Source organism: Arvicanthis niloticus, chromosome 2 (genome assembly GCF_011762505.2).
Source record: "Arvicanthis niloticus isolate mArvNil1 chromosome 2, mArvNil1.pat.X, whole genome shotgun sequence".
NCBI lineage: Eukaryota > Metazoa > Chordata > Mammalia > Rodentia > Muridae > Arvicanthis > Arvicanthis niloticus.
This window is the reverse complement of record NC_047659.1, coordinates 36,607,758-36,627,084: the sequence shown is the minus strand read 5'-3', so window position 1 is coordinate 36,627,084 and position 19,327 is coordinate 36,607,758. Positions and strand designations below refer to the sequence as shown.

The 19,327-nt window shown below is 42.4% G+C and overlaps 1 protein-coding gene across 2 annotated transcripts in view; it reads left to right on the top strand.

Moving 5' to 3' along the window:
• Positions 1–19,327, top strand: part of Ly75 (lymphocyte antigen 75) — a 132,953-nt gene that overhangs the window by 6,789 nt on the left and 106,837 nt on the right. For both annotated transcript variants that reach the window (XM_076928809.1, XM_076928808.1), the window contains exons 2-8: positions 269–646; positions 5,081–5,251; positions 8,927–9,091; positions 14,987–15,097; positions 16,170–16,310; positions 17,981–18,172; positions 19,029–19,186. In XM_076928809.1, coding sequence (XP_076784924.1) covers positions 269–646; positions 5,081–5,251; positions 8,927–9,091; positions 14,987–15,097; positions 16,170–16,310; positions 17,981–18,172; positions 19,029–19,186 — 1,316 coding nt within the window. The remainder of the gene's footprint in view (positions 1–268; positions 647–5,080; positions 5,252–8,926; positions 9,092–14,986; positions 15,098–16,169; positions 16,311–17,980; positions 18,173–19,028; positions 19,187–19,327) is intronic.

The window sequence follows — 19,327 nt, the reverse complement described above, 5'->3', positions numbered from 1 at the left end:
TACAGCCTTACACAAGAGAAAACCGAAGCACAAAAGTTCAATAATTTGCTCTGCTCTCATAGGTAGCACAGCAGAGGCAAAGTTCGGGCCCAGACAGACTGGCTTTAGAGCACATTGAGACCCTCGCTCTTTGTAGAACTCATGAGTTTACCAAACCCAAGAGGGAGTGCAGTCCAGGGTTAATCAGACTCTCCTCAGCAAACAAGCAGGAGCAAGGTGCATTCGTCACGTGATGTGGAGTCCTAAAATGTCTTCCCTTACTGTCTAGGCCTAGGTAATGATCCATTCACCATCATCAATGAAAACACTGGCAAGTGCATCCAGCCTCTGTCTGACTGGATAGTGGCACAGGACTGTAGCGACACTAAAACCATGTTATGGAAGTGGGTGTCCCAGCACCGACTCTTCCACCTGGAATCCCAAAAGTGCCTTGGCCTAGATATTACCAAAGCCACAGACAACCTGCGAATGTTCAGCTGTGACTCTAACGCCATGCTGTGGTGGAAATGTGAACACCATTCTCTGTACACCGCTGCCCAGTACAGGCTGGCTCTGAAAGACGGATATGCCGTAGCCAGTACCAATTCGTCTGATGTCTGGAAGAAAGGAGGCTCCGAGGAAAACCTTTGTGACCATCCTTACCACGGTGAGTTACCAGAGAGGGACTTTGACCCTTTTGCTGTAATGTGTGTTTCATTTAAATGCCATGCCCAGCACGGCTTTGCCCTGGAAACCCGACCGGGGTGAGGGAGCTGTGTGCAGTCTGATGGAGTGGCACCAACTACTGCAATAAACCAGAACCTCAGTGCATTTATTAAGTATAGTGCAGGGAGAGTGGTTAGCAGGTCCTGGAGTCAGGTCTCTGTGGGTTAGCAATGTCAGGCTGTAAACATCCAGAAGGGAGCTGCAGTTTTTTACACACACTGGTCACTGGTTGGTAATCACTTGTACTTGGGCCATATCTTTCTGAGTCTGATCCATATGGAGAAGGCTTTGCGTGGTTCCTAGACATGGCTGTTCACTTGTTGGCAATGGACATTCATTCACTCGGTACTACTTCCTCGGCTCCCCACAACTGAACATGCATGACTCAGTTTAAATAAAGTCACAATGAGCAGTCACTGTAAGCTATAGTCTTACCACACCTAAGGGTACCCCACCCTTCCCCTTTGTAGACAGGGCTAGAAAAGCTTAGGTGTGTTATCAGAGGTCACACAGCCTTTTGGTGTGGTAAACACAGGACTTGAATTCCTATGCCTTGTTTATTTACCTCCTATGATGTAATTTTGAATGCTAGGAGAGAGGAATGCTATGCTGACAGGAAATATTTCATATAGGCTAAAGCCACATAATCTAATAATGTTGACTGAACCCTAAATTTAAAAATATAAGAAAGAAAAAAAGAGGTGGTTTATTTTTCATGCCTAGAAATTTTAATAGAATAGAAATATTTTTGAACATCTCACGGGTTTTTGTAATATTTTCATCTTTGGCATAGGTGTCCCATGTTGCTCTTTGTATTTCTGATTTGACATTCTAACTGTGAAGTTTTCTTTGGCCATTACCAAAAGCAAGTATATGAATATTGTCATGGTCTTTGTTCTTTGTTCTAAATTGTATAAAAAAAAAAAAAAAAAAAAAAAAAAAAAAAAAAAAAAAAAACCAGCTGGGCGGTGGTGGCGCATGCCTTTAATCCCAGCACTTGGGAGGCAGAGGCAGGCGGATTTCTGAGTTGGAGCCCAGCCTGGTCTACAGAGTGAGTTCCAGGGCAGCCAAGGCTACACAGAGAAACCCTGTCTCGAAAAAACAAAAATAAAAAAAATAAAAAAAAATAAAAAAACAAAGAAACAAAACACTTTACTCTTTGAGAATTTAACACAATATATTTTGATCATTTTTTTACTGCCAACTCCTCTTAATTCCTGCCAGGCCCACTGACACCTCCCCCCCCCCACCTTTTGAGCTTCCAATTTGATTTGATTTGATTTATTTATTTTAATAACTCATCGACTCTACTTTGTGCTTCCCATGTAGACCTAGCTGTGGGACCTTCTTCCGGAATGTGCTCAGCCTACCGACACAACCTTAAAGAAAACCAACTCTCTTCCATTGATGTCAAAGCTCCTCAGTTAAGGATGGGGGTTCAAAGACCCCTTCCCAGTCCAAGCTAGTGTGTTAGCTGGCTTGATCTTGCACACATCTTATGCAGGCTCCCACAGCTACTAGGAGATCATGAGGAGGGTGGTCCTGCCATGTCTATTAAACAAAGTTCACTCCCATGCTCCCAGACCTCTAGCTCTTTTACAGTCTTCCCATTCCCTCTCCTAAGATGGTTCCTGGGCCTTGGGAAGGGGGTGTGGTATGGGGGTTCTGTTTATGGCCGAGCACCCACTTGTTCTCTGTGCTTGGCCAGTTGTGAAGTTTTGTGTTAACTACCTCAACCACACAAAAAAAATTTTTTTTTTTTAGTCTGAGATGAGGTCTGAGAGCTGAATGAATCAACAGGTAGAGAGATATAAATTTAGATGGTTGTTTTTATATCATGTCTATTTTGTAGATAATAGTAGTAGGTCCACTCCTAGGGCCTGTGAGATCTCCAAACATAGGATCTTGACCATATATACATACCAGGCGTGTGTTTCCTCCTGTGGAGTGGTCCTTCAATGCAAGTGGGAGTTGGTTGGTCATCCCCATTGCATTTATGCCACTGTCCCATCCATGGTCATTTCTTGCCACACTGCTCATCATTGTAACTCACGGCATTCACAGCTGGGCAATGCTGTTGCTGACTCCCTCCCAGTCCCAGCAGACTGGAGAGCATCTTCCAGTACTCTGGAAGCTACCCAGCAAGGAGAAAACGTTCTTGTCAATACCACTTGATTACTCCATGTCCTGTGACCAGTATGTGTAGTATCTTCAGTATTAGGGTCTCACCATCAAGTTCTGATGGGCAACCAAGAGCAGTGTTAATAGCCTGATTGTTTGGGGGAATCTTTGGGACACCTCTGACCAATAAGTTGAGGGGAAGTATACTACACTTGGCAGTGGGACTTTCACTTAGCAACTTATGGCTTCTGGGAGGGGCGTTACCCCTGTGTAGGGTAACTCCAAGTAAATTCTTGAATATGAAACAACAGCAAAGGACAACTGAGAACAAGACGCTTCTGTTAGAGCATCGTTAGCTGCCTGTATCCATCATGGCTGTTTTTGCTCACTGGTTTACAGTATGCTGTGTGACACAGAGAACTGTGACAAACCATCTTTGAGCCATGGGTACCTTGAAACCTGCAGAAGCAGTGACTGGTGTAAAGTTGTTGGCAGGTGTCAGTGACTACTCCAAGAGGCTGTCCTTATCCCCGTGTTTCGCCATGAGCCACCCAATGTGTCCTTAACTACTTCTCAAAAGTGGGAATTTCACAGACAGCTCTGATCTCACAGGCTTGTGGTGAGGAACAAGTAGAGAAGTGTGTCTGAAATCACTTTGCACACAGAAATAAAAGGTTATAGAAAACCCTGAAGGTCGCAGCAGCAGCAGCAGCATTGCATCATGCTCTGGGATTGTCCTTCTCAGTACTCTCTGTCCTAAGGAAGGGAAATTGGTCATGCGCCTTGGGGACTTTTTTTTGACGTGGTCAAATCTGAAACCTATGTGATGAGCAGGCTTCTTATAAAACAAAAGGTCACCACACTCTTTAGCAGAATCATTCCCTTGAAAGCCATTTGTGTGGCATAGGGAAAGAAAACCAATGACCCACAAAGATTTTTTTTCTGCAGAGAAGCATCCAGATGATTCTTACTTCTTTTGCACTGCTGTGTAATACCTTCCAGACTTAAGTCTCTCACTTGGGCCTGTGAACACTTGAGGATGATGAAGGACATAGACAGAATTCTATGCTATCTCAAGCATCCTTTAAAGCAGATCCTTGAGTCTTTCTGAGGGACTCTAAAAGCCCAATGAAGGTTAATGAGATCTGACGACTGTGCTCTCCCTAATGGCCATTCTCTCATCGGGTAATAACCAGTTCTGAAGAAATTGAAGCTATATTTAAAAAGGTGACAGAAATAGATACACGGTTAGCTGCTCTATAAAACACGTTTTCAAGAAGACGGTTATTGACATACTATTGAGCACTTCCTCTGGAGTTCCCAGGCATATCTGCTTCCTGATAGTTTCCCAGTGCCTCTCTGGGGACCAGAGAAAACTACTAGAACAAAAGCTACCTCATTGGTCACCAGCTTCTCCCATGACTGCCCTGTTAAGGCCAATTCTTTTTCATCACCTGAATTGCCATGTCCTGACTCGCTCCACGCATCTACTCAGGGATCTAGCAGCTCTCGTCCTTCACTTCTTCAAAGCCACAGTCTCAATTCTGTTGGGCAACAATAGCCTTTGTCCATCTCTCTAATTGCATAAGTGGTTTCAGAGCTGACACATATGTCAGCGATGCAGGTTCACATAAAGAAATGGAGGTGATTCTAGCTGGGCTGCTTTGTCTGGCCTCAATGGAAGAGGATGCGCCCAGCCCCACAGAGACTTGATGTTCCAGGGTGGAGGGATGCCCAGAGGGACTCGAACTTGCTCAGAGGAGAAGGGGAGAGGAAAGGGTAGGAAGGATTGTGACGGGGACGGGGGTAATGGGAAGGATGTAAAGTGAATAAAAAAGAAAGAAATGAGGTGAATTGAATCTCTGTCAAGATACCCATTTTGAGGAAGTACCTAAGTTTTCTCCCCCTGCTGGAATCAGTCTCCTCTTACTTGATCAAGGCGGGGTCTTTCATTGCTTCCTTACATCACAGGAAAGAAACCTTACACTTTTGCTAAATACACAGTGGACAACCCTGGAGTTAAGCACTGATGGCCTCAGTTCGAAATGCAGAAACTATGCTTGCAGGAAACTCCAGCATTCAAAGTACAGACCAGAGCAGTCTGTCTCAGTGCTCTCTCCACAGTATATAGCCCGCTTAGATGTTGTAGTTCATAAGTGAAACCAATGCTCTTTCTTTAAACATTATAGAAATGAGCTACCCTGAGATGGCTGTTCAGCTCTGAAATGTCCTCTTCTTCCTCCCCATCCCACAGAGATATACACCAGAGGTGGGAACTCCTATGGAAGGCCTTGTGAATTCCCTTTCTTGATTGGTGGGACATGGTACCATGACTGCATTCATGATGAGGATCACAGTGGGCCATGGTGTGCCACTACCCCAAGTTATGAATATGACCAAAAGTGGGGCATCTGCCTACAACCAGGTATGTATGGGCTGGTGAACTATTTAATTGAAGAAGAGAGCAGTGTTTATAGGAGGGGAAGGGGAAAAGGGGGAGTTTAAGATGACTTGATAAATCTGCAGCCGATATCATCCTAGATAAGGAATCTGTGTTTGCAGGACTTCTTCCCTGAAGTCTGGTACAGCTCTGAATTTGCCTTGAGAAGCTGGTCAAGAAGAGAAGCAGGACTGTTTGTGGAAGATGGGATTGGGAGAGGGCACTGGGGAAGCTCAGCTACACATCAGGGGAAAGTAGAAAGGTGGGAAGTTGCAGCTTCAGGAGAAAGTGGGGCATGAGACACTGGAGCTTGACTAGAAGGACATCACCTTTGCGAGTTTCCTGAAGCAAACAAGAGCGACAGGTACAGAGGAGCTGAGAAGCCATATTTAGGATTGTGACACTTAAAGTAGATTTGTGCCCTGAAGCCAAGGCTGGAAGAGAAAGAGACACATGCCTTTGGCCCTCCCCGAATTAGTGACAGTGTTTGCTCCACCACGCCCATGTGTTGATCAGAGTATGTTTTCGAGTTGTTTCTCATTAGAAGAAAACTATCCAGGGTACTAAAACATTCATTCCTCTTTATAGAAATGGGCAGATCCAAGGAGTGCTTGTGTTATGGTCTGGTATAAAACAGAGAGAGTTTCTTAGCAAATGGGAAAGTATTACAAAGAAATCACAGTGACTGGCATGTGGTACATGCTAAGGAATATTGAACGACAAGTGTGATAGTTAACTCTTGTAACCTCAGCACTCATGAGACTGATCCTGGAGAATGATGAGTTTCAGGTCAGCCAGAGCTAAGAAGTGTGAGAATACTGTCTCAAAGAAAATTAATGACAACAGGTTGAAAGAGCCTATTTTAAAAAAAGAGAAAAAGAACTTCAGATGTAAATAATAATAGTATATGACCTCTTGTCTTAGTTTGGCTTTTTACTGCTGTGACAAAACACCATGACCAAAAAGCAAGTTAGGGAGGAAAGGGTTCATTTGGCTTACATTTCTGTATCACTGTTCACCATTGAAGGAAATCAGTACAGGAACACAAACAGAGCAGGAACCTGGAGACAGGAGCTGATTCAGAGGTCTTAGAGTGGTCTTCTTACTGGCTTGCTCCCTGTGGCCTGCTCAGTGTGCTTTCTTATAGAACCCAGGACCACCAGCCCAACATAGCACCACCCACGTAGACTGGGCCCTCCCCTATTCAAACACTAAGTAAGAAAATGCTTTACAGCTCTTTCTTGTGGCAGATCTTACAGCAGCATTTCTCAATTGAGGTCCCCTCCAGTCCGATAAATCTATCTTGTGTCAAGTTGACATAAGACTATCAGAACCCCACTCCCAGTATCAGGCACTGTTCTAAGCCTTCAATATCTATTATAACCATTCAGCACCCATAGCAACTACAGAAAAGCATAGTGAGGCCCAGGTGGACCACATAGTTGCATAAGGTCTTGAAGGTCCAAGAAACCTGGCTGTAAAGCCTTTGCCTCAAATGGCTCTACTCTCCGGCCCAGAGAAACGGCAGCCTGGTGGTATAGTATGCTGATCCTTCCTTAAGAGAACCTAAGCTTCTGACCAACTTGAAGAAATTAGACAGGGACAATGATTCCACACATCAGGGTGCACCAATCCCAGTTGGAGTGTTTGTTAAAACAGAGGGGGTACCTCCAAAGGTTCTGATTCATCGGTTTTGAGATGGAGCCTGGGCATCTGTAGTTTCATAAGTTCCCAGGTCATTCTGATGATGCTGGTCTGAGGACCTCTCTGTGAGAATTGCTCTTCTAGACCAAGGCCCAGACTTTTTAAACACCTGAGATCTAGTTAGAAAAATTTTTAAAAAATACACAGTGTTTGCTTCTTATAATTTATAACAAGTGAATTGTGTCTAAGAACATAACTGTTTCTTTTAACTCTCACTATCGCTTGGGTCAGAAATTTCAGGTTAGAATTTTCTCAGGTCGATAGAAGGTCTTGCCAGGGTCAGACCACATTTATGCGAAGGCTGGTGGGGAGGCCAGTATTCCTGATGCTCGTTCTCCAGTGTATTTACATGCTCTGCCTTATTGCCTTGTCTGGAAGCTGCCTGTGTGCCTAGTTGCCTTCTTGGGCAGGGGTGTTAATGCATTCGTGTACCTACCAGAGTTACTTTTTATGAAAGAAGGCCGAATTCTCAAATCTGAGGTTTGCTAAGCCCTGGAGGTAGTGTGGAACAGCAAACACACTGCCACCCCACTGGAAGCTTCTAGCTTTACAAAGAAGATGCCTTCACTGGTAATACGAATGTGCCTGAAATTTACCCTATTTTTCCTCTACCAAGTGGCATGATCTCTCTTGCTGTATATGCTACAGAAGACTGGGCAAGATGCAAATATTCCATTCAGAAGCCACAGAAATGAGGGTGTTCTGGTTGTACCATTGCCACAGACACCTGTGGGTCTTTGCCCCACTCTATGTATTCAGCAGTGGATAAAATCATGAGTGTACTATTTGGTGTGTAACTGGTAGTGGAAAGCCCCCTTGAAACTCACTGGATAGAGCATTAGGTAATATGATCCAGACTAAATTGGTTTTCCCTCTTTCTGGGATCACATAGGAAACTGAGTATATTTTGGACCAATTCAATTATCTCAAGATCTATATAACTGAATCATGGTACAACTTGAAGGTTCTTTATTTGAAAGACACATTTATATATCATATATATATATATATATATATATATATATATATATATAATACACACACACACAATGGAGCTGGGGACAGGGCATTAAGTAGGTAAGAGTGCTTGTTACTGGCACTCAAATTAAAAAATAGAAAGTTAGACATAGTTAAGGACACCAGCCAGTAACCCCAGTGCTATGGAGGTTGAAGACAAGAGGATTTCTGAGGTTTGCTGGCTGGCAACCTAGCTTCAGGTTAACCAATAGATCCTGTCTCAAGGGGAAGGAGAGAGATCCAGCAAAACACCTGATGTCTCCCTCCTGTCTCTGCTTGCACATTCACACACCAGCACAGGAGCCTGCTGCCATAAACATGTGCATACATACCACACTCTCACAGAGCATACACTATGGACCTTCTGTGTTGTACACTCATGTTTCTATGCCTATATGTGCATATGTAATGTGAGTCCTATATGCATATGTAATGTGCCCCCTACATCATTCTATTCATGTAGTCGATCATCTATTCAAATATTAAGGAGAAATTTGGGCTGAATTTCCAAAATAAAGAAGTCACTATGCTCTGTAGCTTAGCCATTTTAACAGCATCTCTATGCATACAGTGCTTTCTAGGCAACAACCCATCTTTACCAAGTTCAAGTGAGCTTGTTTTACATTGGCCCAGTGCTCCACATCTGCATATATTGAGACTTCTTTCTTCAGGCAAAGTGCATGAAGGAACACTGATACAAACATGGCATTGTAGTTGACAAGGCATGGAGGGAAAGTGGAGGTGTTTGCCCGCTCGAGTCATTTGCTATGCTCTGACTTCCATTTCAGTGAGTAAAGAAATATGCTCCATGCAGTGACAGCCTCCCTTTTGGCATGTCCTAAGCGGATGTAAATTGAATCGCGATCTTGTAGGCACTCCAAGTAACAGAAAACATAATCTCCTTATTTTATAATCACTCATTTATCTCTTTATCAACAGAAAACGGCTGTGAAGGTAATTGGGAAAAGAATGAGCAGATTGGAAGTTGCTACCAATTTAATAATCAGGAAGTTCTGTCTTGGAAAGAAGCTTATGTCTCCTGTCAGAACCAAGGAGCTGACTTACTGAGTATCCATGGTGCTGCAGAATTAGCCTATATTACGGGTAGGTTCAACTTGCCTGTGGTGGAGCAGACAGCTGGACTTGCAAAGATGCTTTCTTCTTCTACAATGTATAACCAGGCATGCTCTTTTGATAATATCCTTTCTGGCCCTCTTAAAATCTAAGCCTCAGCATTGAAGCCTACAAGGGGAAAAGGGAGGGGGGAATTGAATGTAAGCATAGTCCATGTGTTGAAATGCGTCTCATGATAGAAACTTGAGGGGAACCTGCTTAGAAAGCAAGTTAGGGCACAGGATGCAGTCAGTGCCCTAATCCCAAACGGACAGAATGGGGAGGAGAGGGCAGAACGCTAAAACCTCTGGACACCACAAAACAGAGAATTTGAGGAAGATAGAGCAGGTAGTGAATCATGCTAGCTGACCTCAGTGAAAAGTCTTCATAAGGGAGTGGAAGGCTCAGGGGCAAGGAGAGGTTTAGGGTTTTCTTTTGATGTTTTTAAAATAGTGTATGTATGCACACATGTACGTGCCTGTGTGTATGTGTGTTTTCGTGTGTGTGAAAGCTGTAGAAGGGCATCAGATCCTTTGGAACTAGAATTACAGACTGTTGTGAGTACTGGAAACTGAATACAGGTCATCTGCACCCCTAACCACGGAGCTGAGCCTCCGCCCCCGGAAGGAGTGTTAAAAGGCATGCTTAAATGGACAGGGGAAAGCACACATGGCCTCAGCTCTACACAAAGAATTATAAGCAACTAAAGAGTCTTGAGAGTAGGAGGCAGGAGCAGTCCTCCCAGAGGAAGAACACACTAACAGGTTATCCAGTACCAAATGGTCACCCCTGAAAGCATCCATACAAGCAACAGTATACAGGATGCATTTTTGTATTTAGGTGTACATATATAGCATGCATATATATATGTGTGTGTGTGTATGTGTGTGTGTGTGTATGTGTGTGTATGTATATATATATGTATATATACATATCAATACACACATATATATGCATGTAGGGTCAATCAGTGGAAAAAGAGGCTGTGAATTTACAAGAGAGCAGGGAGAGGTGTATGGTGCAGTGTAGAGGGAAGAAAGGGGATAGGGGAATGATGTCATTGTACTATTATAATCTCAAAAAAATAAAAGAAGCCATTTTTAAAAGAAAGTCCTAAAGTAAATGAATAGCAAGGATATGCAGAGTAGATTTTGTTTGGTTTTGTTTTGTCTTCAGAGTAGTAGAAATTCAAAATATTATACACATACATATATACATATACACATACATTAATATTTATATAACCATATATACATCATATAATATTTATAATATATGATATATTATGTATTTCATTAGTTATATACAATATATATTATGTATATGATGAAAATATCATTCCCCCAAAGCCTTTGATTTTAACAATCAGTGATTGATTGACACTGGGAATCTATTTCCAGAAACAGGTGAAGAGGTGACCCCTTTTGTGAGTCCCTCAAAATCCTAAAGAGTTTTCTTTTTTTTTCTGCCTGTCTTGCATCTACTTAGTTATATATTTTTTTAAAGTTTTATTGTTGTTGTTAATTCATAGATGGGGTGACAGATTCGGATTGTTTGTATTCATCATATGTAACTGAGTTTCTCAGGACCTAAAACCAACTGGAGTTCCCCTAAAACTCTGAAAAAGACCCATATGCCCTGTGCAGGAACATTTCCTAATTTGCCTTCACCCTGAGAATTTTTCCACCTTGAGCTACGTGACCTGCACCCCCATGGCTAGGATAGTTCCAGGTTAGGGTGTTTGCAAGTTAGGGCAGTTGCAGCCTTTCTGATGCAGCTGAAGAGTTCTTCTGTGGCTCAATTTAGGCCTATGTTATCAGGCTTATCATCACTCACTGTGGAAGAGAAGTACACAGTCAAACCTGGACAGAGGTCTCAGGGGCAGCCAAATGTGCCTCGGGAAATATTTATGAACTATGTACCTGGCATGGGGCTAATATTCAGAATTTGTAAGGAACTCAGAAAACTCAATAGCAAAGTTTGACCAAACAAGAGCTATAGGCCTAACTAGACAGTTGTAAAAACCCACAAAACTAGTCAAAGATAGGATAGAGTTTTAAATGCTCAAAATAACTAACCACTAGATAAATACAAGCCAATGCCACAGCAAGATATCACTTCTTTATTATTATTATTATAATAAATGCAAATGAGGACAAGAAGAAGGGAGAGCGCTTACACACAATCAGGAATACTGTAAAGTAGTATAACCATTGTGGAAGTCAGTATAGGTTCCTCGGAATATTAAAAAGAGGACCATTCAGCAGCTCCTGTATTAGGTGCACAGCCAAAGGGAAGGAAAGAGCATGCCAAGGAGATACAGAGATACCCACTCTGCCACACTGATGGCAGCTCTACTCACAGTGACCAACATAAATAACCAACAGCCATCGACAAAGATTTCTACCACCCAATGAGGTCAAGAAAAACTGGCATATACACAGTGAAAAGACATCCTAGCGTTTGTGACAGTTCAGGCATAGAAAGAGGGTTGCCACAGGCTGTCAGTCATATGTGGGGTCTAAAATCCTGACCTCGTAAGAGCTGAGAGGAGTGGGAAGGGAAGGCTGAGGAGAGCAGCAGGAAGGGAAGAGAGGGGCTTGGGGAGAGGTCGGTCAGTAGGTACAAAGTAACATTTACAACTGAATGGTGGTGTTCCATTGCACAATAAGATAACTGTAGTTGGAAGTCACACACTGTCTATTTCAGAACAACTGGAGAGGACTTGGACTGCCCTTATCACAAAGAAAAGATAAATGTTTAAAGTGATAAGCGTGCCCATTTCCCTGGTTCGATCACTATACGGTGCATCAAAGCTTCACACTGCCACCCACAAACACATATGGTTACTATGTGCCAATTAAATACAGACAAAAGACAGAAAAGGAATAAAGGACTTGCCTGTTTCTTTAGTCCAGGCTCTCTACTGCTGACCATCTGCAAGACAGGCAAAGTCTTACCTGAGCGCTAAGTAAAGAAAAAGCCCAGCTCTTGACGGTCCACATAAACTGTCGCTGTCCTTCATGTCCTCCTGTGCCCATTCTGTCTGTCCTTCACTTAGAATGTGCCCATTTCTCATTTACATCCACGGGTTGCCAGAATGGTAGAAAACTTAAATTCTTTAATTCCAGTGATGTCAGTACAAACTACAAAGACAGTAAGGAGACGAATCAGGGTCTTTAGTTCAAAAGATACCATTGTGTAAGTCTGTCCCTGCCTGCAGGTAACCACAGGGTTATACTGCAGTAATTACTTCCTATGAGGGGCTATCTGAAAAACCTTCACGGGAAGGATATGGCTGAATCTGTAGCGGATGGGAAGGAACTCCTAGTATCCTGCTTGAACCACGGCAGGAAGGTGGAAATGAAAACAAACAGCCTTCGAGACATCAGGAGACATGGTTAAGTCTGGAGCACCAGAAAGACTTCTTGGCTTCCAGGACTTCTTTTGGAATGCTGGGAAACCAACTCCTTTTACTAACAAGGGGAACTGTGCCTTAGATTGAGGCTTCAATGTGCGCTCGGTAGCGGTGCTGGCGGCTGTTACAGGAGCTGATGGGGTAAAAGAGAAGGAAGAATCCGAAGTTCTTGCCCAACCTCCTCAAGGCTTCCACACAAACACAGCTGCCCTCTCCTTACTTAATAAAGCGTCTCTGCCATCTACTTCCTGGAGGAAGGTGGAGCCGACTTTACGTTCTCACCCACATACTTCCATCTGTATCCAGATCATGCTCCCACCAGCTCCTCCGAAAGCTCCTCCTTTTCCCAAGACCTTTGTGTCTTACCAGCCATTCTTCCATCCTGATCACTACACTGACTCTTTCATTTGCCAACACCCTGTGTAAACATCCACCATTGAAGATATGCTTATTTCTGGGTCCTAGGAGCCTGTCTCCTTTCTTAACGAAGCTCCTTTGCAAGTCCCCAAAAGGCCTGCTTTACACGTTTGGCTTCTAGAGTCGTCAGGAAGGCAAAGATTATGTATAGTCAAAGTTTCTCTTGGAAAGTCCTCATAGTCTAAATATGGTTTTTCTCTGTGTAATCCCTATAGTCTATAATACATACACATAGGTACCTTATAGGGACATAGATAGGGACATGATGTAATAACATACATATTTTCCTGTGAGTAATTAGGAAACTGTTGTTAAGTCATTTTCAGCTGAAAATACCCCAACAAATTTATAAAGGTCCCCATCTTAATGTTTGTCAACCTCCCCTTGTCATTCATAGACCGTTTCATCAGTTGCTCTGTCTCTTCTACCTGGCCTTAATTAATTTTTCAAATTCTTCCCTCACGGTCTTGATAAAGTCTTTCTTTCCAGATTCATGACCTCCTGGATGATGATGGTTTAACTAATGTCTTAGTTAGTGGGGGTTTTTGTTTGTTTGTTTGTTTGTTTGTCTGCTTGTTTGTTTTTTGCTGTGAAGAGACATCATGACCAAGGCAGCTCTTATAAAGGAAGACATTTAATTGGGACTGGCTTACAGCTTAACAGGTTCAGTCCATTATCATCATGGTGGGAAGCATGGTGACATGCAGACAGACATGGTGCTGGAGGAGGAGCTGAGGGTTCTACATCTTAATCTGGAGGCATCCAAGAGGAGGCTGTCTTCCACACTGGGTGGAGCTTAAGTATAGGAAACCCCAAATCCCACCCTCATAGTCACACTTGTACTCCAACAAAGGCGACACCTCCTAATGGTGCCACTCCCTGTGGGCCAAGCATCAAACACAAGAATCTACAGGGGCCAAACCTATTCAAACCACCACAGTAAAAATCCTTACGATCATTTTTATTTTCTTCATGTTTTTCTCCATTATGTACAGACCCATACAAGCATGGGCACAACCATATTTTGTATCCACATCAGGTAACTAGTCTCACTGTTGAAATTATTTATACTTCTCTGTCCCCTTCCTTCTCTTCCCAATGGTTTTAATTATGAAATAATAAGATTGTATGATATGACTACAGGTGTGTGTGTGTGTGTGTGTGTGTGGTATTTGTGTATGTATAAAACTCTCATATCTAATTTAAACACACAACATAGTAGAGTCATGAAACCATTCCTATACATATTTCTAACCCAGAAATGCTTTTCTGTTTGAAGGGTCCCCAGATATTCCCCTCTGCTAAACTAAACTTTTTATGAGGGCAATACTTTATGGGTTTGATTTTTATATTTATAGATCTGGCAAATAATATAGGCTTTATGGCTTTGACCTGTCAGATTGGAATACAATCAGATCTCAAAATCTAGGCACAGGATGGAAACTGCTTTTGAGTAAGCCTCCTGCGTAAGGATTGAAAATACGTAGTGAAACTGTCACTCAGAAAATTCTATTACCACGGGGGTGGGGGGGCGGAGAACTGGACATTTGGAAAGCAGAATTGAACAAATTTATTAGACTTTGGCCTTCTCAAAAAAAAAAAAATGAAGTTTTGTTGTCCATTAACATGACCTGCCTCTGTTGTCTAGACATCCCCCATAGTGAGATTCCTGCTTCAGTTAAGACCTTCTGGTTTTTTGACTATCAGTTAAAAAGAAGTTTGAATTAAATAATTTTGTCATTGTTAAAAATTATGTAATTCCATGTATCTCTACGTGTGTGACTGTGTGTGTGTGTGTGTGTGTGTGTGTGTGTGTGTGTGTGTGTTTCTTGTGCTTTTTCTTTGGCTCTTTTTCTTCTGTTTGTTGTTTTGTCTTATTCTGGTTTCTTCATCCTGAGTTTTATCATCATTATTTTATATACTTGTTTTTGTGAACTTGGGTGGGTAGGGAAGGGGGGGATCTGGGAGGAGTCAGGGGAGGAAAAAACATAACCAGAATATATTGCATAAGAGATCTATTTTCAATTTAAAAAATTATATAATTTGTACAGGAAAAGAAGACATTGCTAGAATCGTTTGGCTTGGGCTGAATCAGCTCTATTCTGCTAGAGGCTGGGAATGGTCAGACTTCAAGCCACTCAAATTTCTTAATTGGGATCCAGGTAAATGCTCTTCCCCAGCAATGTATACAGAGTAAAGGCTTCAAAGCTAGGAATTTTTTATTCATCCAGAGCTTATAAAAGTTCCACGTACAGTCAGATCTCATGCTAGCTTCTTCAGAATTTTTTTCTGACATTCTTAACTGTGGTATTATTTTAGCCAAGTTAGCCATGTTGTAGGCAATGGAGCATTTGCTCCTAGGCTTTAGAGCCCCCCTGCATTTTAAAGTAATAACAGAATAAACCCCACAACATGGCCAGGAATCATTCTACGTTCCATAGAGTCCTGACTCCCAGTGCTGCACTTAGCCTGCAGGTTGCCTTTAGTGCAGAAAAATCCCTTACTTCCACATGGTACCACCCAAACACCAGGAACACAACAGATATAGCTTATTACACAAATAAATACATCAACGAAAATAATATTCTGTTTCACCAGAAGCTTTCTACAAAGAAAAAAAATGAGGAAGGAACCTTTTGAAACCTAAAATCTGATAAAGGCAAAACCTGAATAATAATGTGAATGACAGGGTTCCTTCCACCTACATAGAAGAGAAGTGCATTGAGTATTATAAAGCAACCATGATGTTTTCGTCAACGAAATATTTTTATTAGTAAACAAGGTGATACTCTACTGAGTCAAAAATAGACTTTGCGAGGCAAGTGCCCCACTACTGAGCTGAGTCCTAGTCCTTAAGTTAATATTTAAGGTCATAAAGGCAGAAACGCACAATAACGTTTCTGTCTGGTAAATATTTACCATAGAGTAAATTTAATATGCACTAAGAGGCTCTGGCCACAGGTGTGCACGGTGGAAGTAGCTCTAGAGCAGAGACGGGTTCGTTTCTCTGCTGTGAGTTAGCTCTCGTGGATCAGAATGTCCCCCTCCATCTTGTGTTTCAGAAGGACAAATGAGCGTGTCGTTGTTGCTTACAGCGGCCTATAACTTTTCAATTTAGTTGAAAGTTTTAACCATACCATGAGCCTCCAAAAAGACAGGAAATCATGAACTTTGAATAATTTTAAGACTACTCTGGCCCTAACCTCCTTCTGCCTCCTTGAAAATCTTTTTAAGGCACACCTGCTGCACCTGTGATTGGTGGGTCAAGCTGTGCAAGAATGGACACAGAGTCCGGGCTATGGCAAAGTGTTTCCTGTGAATCTCAGCAGCCTTACGTGTGCAAGAAGCCACTGAACAACACGGTGGAGCTCCCAGGTGTGCCCCTCACTTCCCCACGTGTACAAATAAGGCCAGAGTTTTGTGAAGTAGATGCATGCCAGATACCTACTTTCCTTTCCTTCACTGGATACTGCCAATGGCTGTTTGTTTATTTGGTTTTTTTATCCCCAGAACTTATGCTAAAATGCCATGGTTGTACATGTTTGTAATCCCAGTGCTGGAGGTGGGGGGCTGGGCAAGGCAGGAGAATCTTTAGGGTTGACTGTCCAGATATATGTTATATGTCTACAAATCCATGCCCAGATTTTTACAAAGGTGCTGGGGATCGGAACCCAGATTCTCAGGTCCCTATGCTTGCAGAGCGAGGGCTCTTACACATTAAGTCATCTCCCCAGCACTGAACTCTTATCCAAATAGGAATATAGAGCAATTTAAAAGGTATTTACATAGAATAATACGGGGAAATGTCTTATGATAATAGAAAGAAATGAACATTTATATTCCAAGTTACCGAATGTCTCCCATACAACAGAAAGCGTAATAGAGATGCCACATGAGGGAGAGAATACGAGAACTGATGATAGAATAAATATCTTGAAGTCGCCATTATTAAATAAATCATGGTGTTTCCATAATATGTGCCTATTACAATTGTGCCGGCAGGAAAATTCAAAAAGCAGAACAAAATGATATGCCTACCTGTCAACTGTAACTTTGTGAAAATATGCTTTTGTGGCGCTAAAGGCTAGAATGTGTGGTTGGTTGGTTGAGTTCATTTACATGTGGTTTTTCTCTCTGTTTCTTTCCATAATTGAAATATCCCATAGTAATAATGATGCCATTTAGAGCCAAAGTTAATTGAGTTATTATCTTGCAAAAACAACAACAAAAAAAAAAAAAAACTCCACATTTTTAAGATGACTGTGTTTGCTTGTAAAAAATAAATGTTCCAAGAAGGTCTGGGTAACTGAAATAACAAAACTGCTTACTAGTTTTGCTGACGAGAGTAATAGCCCTTTGTCTCTGAAAGGTTAGACTTCCCTTATGCACTTCATCATGGTCTGAGACTCACTGGTCTTTCAGAGCGGATGAAGGTGTCTAAAGAAGCCATTCTGTCCTTTCTCTGCCTCCTTTGCTGCCATCTCTCGAGGGTGTACTAAACAAATGCCACATCCCGCTCCTTAAATTTCTACCTGCCCTTTATTCAACAATCAGTGTTAATATGCATCTACTTACTCAACAATCAGTGTTAATATGCATCTACTTACTAAGCGGTCACACGAGAAAAGAAGGCTTGTGTCTTACTAATCTCTGACACGTGGGTGGGGGTGGCCTTCCGAATCTCAGACCTGGAAAAGGTGGTCCAAATCTGGCCTATTCCACCCCTGACTTCCACTTGTTAAGACTAAAGTTGTTCCCTTCCCCGACTGTGTCATGCCCCTTAAATAGTTTTGCCAGCCATGTGCCATATGTGTCTCAAAATAAGGACATTTTATACCTGAATCTCCTCAGGAGTTCTTATAATGCCAGATATGTAGTAAGCACAACATAAAATTCATGTCACTCTGATAGCTCATATCATGTCTCCCAGTTTTCCTGAAGCTTGTGACTCAAGAAAGACATTTACAGGGCTGTTGATTCAAAATGGATCTGTCATTACTAGAATATAAATCTCTGCTTTCTCCCCCCACCCCGGCCACCCCCAGATGTTTGGACGTACTCAGATACCCACTGTGATGTGAGCTGGCTGCCAAATAATGGCTTTTGCTATCTGCTGACAAATGAAAGTGGTTCCTGGGACACAGCACAGTTGAAATGCAAAACCTTCGGCGCTGACCTCATCAGCATTCACTCCTTGGCGGATGTGGAGGTGGTTGTCACGAAACTCCATCGAGGGGGTGAGCCTTTTTGTTTTGTTTTAAACATCTAGTTTTAGGGGTCTAAAGCATTTCAAGTCTCCCCATTTTCAGTAGGAGAGGCTTCTAGCCTCCCCAGTAGGAGGAGCACATCCAGGGACCTTTCGGTGGAAATAGGCGTGTCCCAGGCCCCGCCTTGTCCAGTGCTGTAACTACCACATGACGTTTGAGCTCCTGAAAGGTCGTTAGGAAAAATGAGGAACTGAAGTATCACTTTTGTATCACCTTTATTTCTCTGCATTACAGTTTAAATGGCTGCCTCTACCCAGCGGCCACTATTTAACTAGAAACTCTCCCTCTGCTCATAGTTATGAGCTCATCTTCAAGTTCTTCTAAAAATCTACTTGATGATCGTTTCACTTTTGTGATTATCTGGAACTAGACTGAGAAACAAAGACATCCTAGGTCCCACCCTCTTCCTAGAGGCAGGCAGTGGAGGTAACTGTTCTGTGCCAGCCGTGCGCTCACTGCTTCCCACGTGAAGACAGTAGCCATTTCAGTGCAACAGTGGACAAGAACTATTTCTAGTTAGAATATCTATGGCTGTGTTTATAGAGTTTCACTAATACCCATAAAGCAGAGTTCATGTACAGCAGTTCTGAGGGGCACTGAGCTAGCTGACCCTAAAGCAGCTCTTCTCCCTCTGTGTACTGTGTGCAGTATGAGAGCCATTGCAGGCCTGGAGACCCACCCACCCTACTCATCAACATCCTTAGTAAGCGACTAAAGAAGACCTCGAAGCCCCTCGAAACTGCCTACCAGCACATAAAAGTCAGTAACACACATATTATAACATACAACAGAACAAAATCAAACAAAGAGAACACTTTTCTTTTAGATGTCAAAGAAGAGATATGGACAGGCCTTAAGAACACAAACAACCCTGCTTTGTTCCAGTGGTCGGATGGAACGGAAGTTACCCTAACGTACTGGAATGAGAATGAGCCGAGTGTTCCCTACAATAAGACTCCCAACTGCGTTTCCTATTTAGGAAAGGTAGGACACCTCCTGTAGTTTATTTATAGCCTTTTTTGTTAGCGCTAATAATAATATTTCATTTTGCTAGGAAAGGGATTTGTGTGCAAACTGAGAAGGAAGAGGTAAAGTCCTGTAGATTGTCATCCTGATAGTTGATCG